Source organism: Aulonocara sp. 'chitande type north' Nkhata Bay, linkage group LG4 (genome assembly GCF_057382095.1).
Source record: "Aulonocara sp. 'chitande type north' Nkhata Bay isolate Kocher_YH1m ecotype deep benthic linkage group LG4, A_spYH_male_GT1.1, whole genome shotgun sequence".
NCBI lineage: Eukaryota > Metazoa > Chordata > Actinopteri > Cichliformes > Cichlidae > Aulonocara > Aulonocara sp. 'chitande type north' Nkhata Bay.
In genome coordinates, this window is record NC_141347.1 from 7,916,069 (window position 1) to 7,924,298 (window position 8,230).

Genomic DNA, 8,230 nt, shown 5'->3' on the forward strand with positions numbered 1-8,230 from the left:
AGAAGAGGCAGCTGTGCAGCAAAGACACAGAATAACTCCAGCTTTGTGTCTTTTTCATTGTAGCTGAAGTCTGGGACAAACTGTTCCTTTTCACCTCAACACGAAACGCGTAATATTTTCTCTGAATACGAGACGATTCCGTCTTTTTACAGGACGGTTGGCAACTCTACTAACTAACCTTATGAATTAAATAAAGTTCACTATCAGTAACATCATAGCACCCACCCAGCTATATAGAAACTCCGTCATGCTAGCTAGCACGCAGTACGAGTTATTGTAACTGACTGTAAAAAGTCAGCACAACAAAAATAAACTCCACCTAAACTTGGTTTATATCTGAACCTGATAGACTGCAGGTCATAACTTCTTACCTGAAGTTCAGTTCACCTGACATCTTGGCCACCTCGGGTCTGTCCTCCTGCCTCCCCTTTCTCTCATCCACCTGCTGGCCTCCACCACTTGCTAATGTTACTGAATCTGAGGAAGTGAATCTGATATGGCAGCCTCGCTTCTGTCAGTCTGCCCCAGGGCAGCTGTGGCTACAACTGTAGCTGCTTCTACCAGTGTGTGAATGTGAGAGTGAATGAATAGTGGCATTTGTACAGTGCTTTGAGGGCCCCGAAAAGCACTATATAAATGCAATCCATCATCATTATTATTATTATTGAGCACCGCCACAGCCACCACCAAACAACTGAGTTATTTTTACACACCGACCAGCATCTGGCCAATCCACCACCTTTCATTGTTTATGCCGTTACAAAGAAAAAAAAAAGTCACCGGGCCACCGAGCAAATGCCCGGTATGCCCGAAGTCTTTTCAAGTAATATTATAAACTCACCCTGTGCCTTTTCTTTCAGATTCACCATCAGGACGTGTGCCTGCTCCTGCACCTCCATCACCATTCATCTCCTCCTCACCGCTCACATACTCATCACCATCGCCTCTCCCTCCCCCGTCAATCTCTGTACCTTCTCCACCACCAGTCCAACAGAATGAGGAAGAAGTCAGTCTAAGTGATCTTTCTTCTGATCAGCATATGCAGCAATCCTCCTACCAGCAGGCTTCAACTGCAGCCACCTCCCCACCCCCCTCCACCTCGCCACCAGTCATCCCATCGTCACCGCTGTTCAACCTTCCCTTCGGCCAATCGACCCCGCCCCCATCCACCACACCTCCCCCATCATCCTCTGATCAGGATCAGGAACCTGAAGCTGGGTTGCCTTACTTTTCCACTTTATCCTCCTCACCCTCTTCATTGTCCTCTCACCCACCATCACCTCCAACGCCAGAGGAGGCCCCACAATCCCAGCGTCTTACCTCCCTTCACCTGGCAAAGAAGCAGGCTGATGCTGCCATCGCTGGGGAGAGTGAAGAAGAAGACAGTGAGAGTGGAGGTGAGGGAATCTTCCGTGAGCGGGATGAGTTTGTGGTGCGAACTGAGGACATTGGTACTCTTAAGGTGAGTCATGCCACAGGCCTCAGGAAGTATGTGTTCTGAATAGATAACTTACCAGCCATAATATATGCTGACTGTCTGTCTGTATCACTAGATGGCCTTGCAGACAGGCCGAGAGCCTCCACCTATCTGGAGGGTGCAAAAAGCTTTGCTCCAGAAATTCAGCCCAGAGATCAAAGATGGTCAAAGGCAGTTCTGTGCAACAAGTAATGTGAGTTTTTCAAAAAGACGTAGTTTATGTTTAAGGACATAAACTGTTGGTGGACAGCTCTGGGTTCAAAACAGTTCAACACAGACCTGGTATTGTTCCCAGAGCCAGTCTCTTTGATGCTTGACGTTTTTCTCTTCTCATCCTATTAAAACGTAACATTAAAGCAGTTTTCTGTAGAATGGATCATTATATTCTTTGCAACATTAGAATTTTTACAAATATATCTCTTTATGACATATTAATTGTTGTCTGTTCTCTCAGTATTTGGGTTACTTTGGTGATGCCAAAGTGCACTACCAGCGTTTATATGTGAAGTTCTTGGAGAATGTCAACAAAAAAGATTACGTCAGAGTGTGTTCACGAAAGCCATGGCACAGAGCTGGCCTGACTCTGAGGTAAGGCGAGAGAAAGACACTGAGTGGAAAGTGTAACCAGAACTGGCCTGCATCAAGGTTACCCTGGATTACCAGGCCCAAACTCCCCCCTCCCATAAAACTTGTTGATGAACTCTCAACACACATAGACTGTACCACACAAAAACAATTCAGTGACTAATTTCAACATTTTAATTAATCTATGTTTCATGTGCCTGTGCTTAAGACAAACACCAATTAAGTTAGTGTCTCTCCTCATGTCTACTGACTGACAGACGCCAGCCTCTACCTAAACAGCTGCTGACCATTCACAATCAGAGCCAACCTCCAATAGATAGTCGACACAAGGAGAGACGGAATGAAAGAGAGCTAATGGAGCAGAGAGAAAGAGAAAGAAGAGAGAGAGAAACAAGGAAAAAAGTAGAAACGGAACATAAGGAAAGAGAAAGGAAGGAGGAGAGAGATCGCAAAGAACAAGAAGAAGAGAGGCACAAGAAAGAAAAAGATGGTGGAGAACAAAATGAGAGGGGTCACAGAGATGTGAAAATGGAAAGTGAGAGTGAAAGAAGGGAGAAGGAGAAAAAAGAAAGGGAACTTAAAGAGAGGCAGCAAAGGAAAAAGGAAAAACAGGATAGGGAGCAGAGGGAAAGGATGAACCAAGAGAGAGGATGGAAAGAAAAGGAAAGATCACTGAGAGAACAAAAAGAGAGGGAGAGGATAGAAAAGGAGAAACAGGAGAGAGAGAGAGAACAAAAACTTAGGGAGAGGGAATGGGGAGAGAGGCACAGAGACCAGAAGGACAGACAGCAGAGGGACATGGAGACAGATGGTGAGCCGAAAGAAAAGGAGAAAGCTCAGGAAAAAGAAAGAAAGGAGAACATGGAGCAAGTCAACAGAGATTATACAATGGCATCAAAAGAAGAGAAGAACCGAGGAGACATAAAGATGGCATTTCAGGGAAGAGCCAAGACTTCAAAGGACAAGGCTGAGCCTCCACCCAAGAAAAGGAAGAAATGGTTGAAGGCGGTGCTGTCCTCTTCATCTGAGTCCGACTACTCCTTACTCAGTGATGATGAAGGTCAGCTGTTCTTTGAGTGCATATGATGCACACATTTATTTTTAACCCATTGCCTTCAACCAACGATTACTGTGTCCAGGCCTCTGTGCAGCTGGTTTTGTGTTTTAGGGCCTGCGCGGGGTGGAGTGAACAGTCGAGCCATGAGGGACATGTTCAGGAGCTATGTGGAGATGTTGGTCAGCACAGCACTTGACCCTGATATGATTCAAGCCCTAGAGGACACAGATGGTGAGCACTCAGTTCAAACTACACTGTAGTCTTAAGTCAGAGAAAAGCATTCTCCAAGAAAATGGAGAATGCATGCATGTCTGTCTGTATGATTCCAAGAATTTTTGTAATATGCAAAGAAAAACAGAATGCAGTATTTGGAAATTTCACATTTTTATTCAGCATTTCAACACAAATCAAATGTTTAAACTGAGCCATTTTAGTATTTGGTGAAATATATTAGCTCATTTTGCATTTGATGGCAAAAACAGTCGTTGAACTAAGTAGATGGAGTTGCTATATTATTGACAGAAGAACGTTGACCCATTCTCTTCGGTGTTGTCCACCCATCCACCCATCCATTCTCTTCCACTTATCCTTGTCAGGGTCGCGGGGGTGGGGTTGGGGTTGGAGCCTATCCCAGCTGTCTTAGGGCAAGAGGCGGGGTACACCTTGGACAGGTTGCCAGTCTGTTGCAGCGCTAACACATAGAGACAGACAACCATTCACACTCACATTTGCACCTATGGGCAATTTAGAGTTACCAATTAACCAATCCCCAATCAAATTAATTCAAATAAATCTTAAAGAGTACCTATAAGTTGTATGTGCAGAACAGTCCAAGGAAAACAATTAAAAGGGCAACTAAATCCAAGAGCCTGGAGAAACTACAGAAGGTGGAAAAAAAGCATAAAACACAGGGCTGACAATATGTGACAAAGACTAAGAGAAAGACAGCAACTATAAATATACAGAAGGGTGACTGGAGCAGAGATGAATCACCTGGGGAGCAGAGCTGCAACAAGACAGTGCACTCAAGACTAACTGATAAAACAGGAAGTAAGAAAGAATGGATACACTAACATGTGAAAACTTAACAAGGCATGGGGAACACAGGGCAGCATCACCCTGTAAAATCTAATTAGTTCCCAGAAATCAAAAAAACTATGCAAACTCGTTGCCTTAAAAACACTAAGTAAAGCTTACTTATGACTGTTAGGACCACTCATTCATTGCAAGTATGCAGTACTAAGAATAACTTGATGTTTCTGACTGTGCAGTACTAATTGTTTACCCACTGACAAACATTTCAAGTTCAACTAAATTAAATAACAATTTGTGGTAACTTACTTAAAAAAAAATCACATTACAGGGCTCTAGACTAACTTTTTGCCACAGTTGCACTGGTGCGCCTAACTTTTTTTCTTAGGTGCACCAGCACAAAAGTTAGGCGCACCCAAATGTTTCAACAGCATCGCTTAAAACCAGTTTCACATGTGCACTTTTAAGGGGGCAAAATTGCTGTCCATACAGACAATATTCATTTGTAAATGATTAACTAACAATCTAACAAGACTAGAAAGGAGAAACTCAGTGCATCATGGGAATCCCCCGGCAGCCTATGTCTATTGCAGCATAACTAAGGGAGGATTCAGGGTCACCTGGTCCAGCCCTAACTATATGCTTTAGCAAAAAGGAAAGTTTGAAGCCTAATCTTTAAAGTAGAGATAGTGTCTGTCTCCTGAATCCAAACTGGAAGCTGGTTCCACAGAAGAGGGGCCTGAAAACTGAAGGCTCTGCCTCCCATTCTACTTTTAAATACTCTAGGAACAACAAGTAGGCCTGCAGAGCGAGAGCGAAGTGCTCTAATAGGGTGATATGGTACTACAAGGTCATTAAGATAAGATGGGGCCTGATTATTTAAGACCTTGTATGTGAGGAGCAAGATTTTGAATTCTGGATTTAACAGGAAGCCAAAACAGGAGAAATCTGCTCTCTCTTTCTAGTCCCTGTCAGGACTCTTGCTGCAGCATTTTGGATCAGCTGAAGGCTTTTCAGGGAGTTTTTAGGACTTCCTGATAATAATGAATTACAGTCGTCCAGCCTGGAAGTAATAAATGCATGAACTAGTTTTTCAGCGTCACTCTGAGACAGGATATTTCTAACTTTAGAGATGTTGCGCAAATGGAAGAACGCAGTCTTACATATTTGTTTAATATGTGCGTTGAAGGACATGTCCTGGTCAAAAATGACTCCAAGGTTCCTCACAGCGTTACTGGAGGCCAAGGTAATGCCATCCAGAGTAAGAATCTGCTTAGATACCATCAGGGGCGGATCTAGAGAAATTTTCTTAGGGTGGCATGAGGGTGGCAAAGAAATCAAATGGGGTGGCAAAATCGAAGCCTTTTTTTTTCCAAACACATATGCAGGTGGTTACATATGGTTAGAATAATTCAAATGCAGTAAGTATACACGTTTTTCATATAAATATAGTCTAGAACTTAATTATTGTCTGTAGCCCACATAATTACACACTTTAGTTACATAAAACATGTGAGTTTTGATGTTATGTACTGTATAGCCTGTATAATAAATAAATATTTAGCACAACAATTATAAAATCCAGAAAGCTACACAACATGGGGCGGTTCATTTACAAACACAAGTCTAACTTATGTTTCACACTGTTAGAAAACAATCACATTGTTACAGCTTAAATTACACAAAATGTCAGAAATCTGCACTGTCATGAACAAAAATTTAAACCTAATTTTTCATGATTTGTTGGATTAACCCTCTGAGGTCTGAAATACAACCGGCCACTTTTGACTCCTTTGGAGTTTACGTTTGTATTTCACCCTCAGATTGTTTCATTTTATTTTTTCCCCCGTTGCCTTGTTTGGTATCTTTTCAGCTCAACTGAATTTAGTTGTTTTTTCACTGACATACTGCATTAGTGTTACTGATCTGAAACCACACAAAGAACTTAAAATCCTACTAGTATTTTTTTACTGTAAAAAAAAAAAAAAAAACAGTAAATTTTTATAACTTGAAATGCAAATATAAATTGTACATTTTGTAAACATAAACAACTATTTATCTAAAAATGCAGCCAATACACCTGCCGTTTCTTTCATTTTCTACAACCATTTAAACATATTACGAAAATTAAAATAAGAGAACAATCAGGTGTTGCAATAAGATGCCCTACAAATGATGTGTGCCAGTAAAAAAACAAGTTTGTCCACCAACAGACAGAAGAGCACAGGGACAAACCTGCAGGCCTGACAACAGCAGGTGTATCACTGGTTTTCTACTTAGTGACAGTGCTTACAAATGTGCCTCTGTGACATTCATTAGTGCCCTCACTGACACACAAAACAAAACGAATACACAACAGAACAACAACACAAAACACTAAGTAAACACTCCACACTAAACGTCACAAATCTCCCACATCTAAACTCTCTCTCTCTCACTCGCTCGCTCTCTCTCACTGCCGTTACCGTCCTTTTCCCTCTTCCTAAACAACCAAATCCTACGTGTTGACTGTTTTTTTTTAATTGGTCGACATGGTGCATTTTTCCACCGATAGGAAAGAGGTGGCTTTTTTTCTTTCTTTACTGTTTTCGCGCTGTCCTTAGAAAACGCTTAAAACACACCCACACAAAAACGTGACGACAGTATTTAGAAAAAAGTGTGGCTTATATATATGATCATAACTCTGGATTTACTGGCCTGTAATTAAAATTTAAAAACTTTGAAGTCTGAATTTTCAATGTGGCTGAAACAGAGACTCAGCGTGGCTGCAGCTTGTTGCTGTATCAGCTTACATCAGTCATGTGATTTGGAGGTGCAGCGTGTCTGTGGACCACAGAGGGTTAATAACACTCACCTTCCTTCCATTTCCAGAGTGTAACATCCACCCACCTGTGTAAAAAGCGAAATTCCCATGGTGTTGTTCAGAATGTGCTCTGGCACAATCATAAGCATCGCTTGCTACTGAAAATAAGAAAAAAGCCGGTCCTGCTATGGGCTGAACCATTTGTTAATGGTGGAGGGGGAGACACTATCCAATATATTCAGTTTTAGTATTTATATTCACTGTTGACAGTAACTACGCTCAAACTCTTAATGCTATCTTATTTTAATAAACAACACTGTCATATGCAAAACTGGGGTGGCAAGGGATCATTTTAGGGTGGTACTTGCTACCCCATGCCACCCTTCTAGATCCGCCCCTGGATACCATATTTCTAAGATTTTCAGGGCCGAGTACAATAACCTCAGTTTGATCTGAGTTAAGAAGCAGAAAGTTAGCGGCCATCCAGGTCTTTATGTCTTTAAGACATTCCTGCACTTTAACTCATTGGTGTGTGTTATCTGGCTTCATGGACAGATAGAGCTGGGTGTCATCTGCATAGCAGTGAAAATGTATGCTATGTCTTCTAATGATGCTGCCTAAGGGAAGCATGTATAATGTAAACAGAATTGGTCCTAGCACTGAACCCTGTGGAACTCCATAATTAACCTCAGTGTGTGAAGAGGACTCTCCATTTCCATGCACAAACTGGAGTCTATTAGATAGATATGATACAAACCACTGCAGCACAGTACCTGTAATACCTACAGCATGTTCTAATCGCTCTAATAGGATATTATGGTCGACAGTATCGAACGCTGCACTGAGGTCTAGCAGGACAAGCACAGAGATGAGTCCACTGTCAGAGGCCATAAGAAGATCATTTGTAACCTTCACTAAAGCTGTTTCTGTGCTGTGATGAGCTCTGAAACCTGACTGAAACTCTTCAAATAAACCTCTGCAGATGATCTGTTAGCTGTTTGACAACTACTCTTTCAAGGATGTTTGATATAAAGGAAGGTTGGAGATTGGCCTATAATTAGCTAAGACTGCTGGGTCTAGAGATGCTTTTTGAGTAAAGGTTTAACTACAGCTAGCTTGAAGGCCTGTGGTACATAGCTGATCATTAGAGATAGGTTGATCATATTTAAGATCGAAGAATTAATTAATGGCAGGACTTCTTTGAGCAGTTTTGTAGGAATGGGGTCTAAAAGACATGTTGATGGTTTGGAGGAAGTAATTATTGAAGTTAACTCAG

General features: G+C 41.8%; 1 protein-coding gene across 3 annotated transcripts in view; it reads left to right on the forward strand.

The window, feature by feature from the left end:
- The window catches only part of prr12b (proline rich 12b), a 67,931-nt gene that overhangs the window by 44,877 nt on the left and 14,824 nt on the right, over window positions 1-8,230 (forward strand). For all 3 annotated transcript variants that reach the window (XM_086288231.1, XM_086288229.1, XM_086288230.1), the window contains 5 exons: window positions 861-1,462; window positions 1,554-1,670; window positions 1,932-2,065; window positions 2,320-3,122; window positions 3,231-3,350. In XM_086288231.1, coding sequence (XP_086144357.1) covers window positions 861-1,462; window positions 1,554-1,670; window positions 1,932-2,065; window positions 2,320-3,122; window positions 3,231-3,350 — 1,776 coding nt within the window. The remainder of the gene's footprint in view (window positions 1-860; window positions 1,463-1,553; window positions 1,671-1,931; window positions 2,066-2,319; window positions 3,123-3,230; window positions 3,351-8,230) is intronic.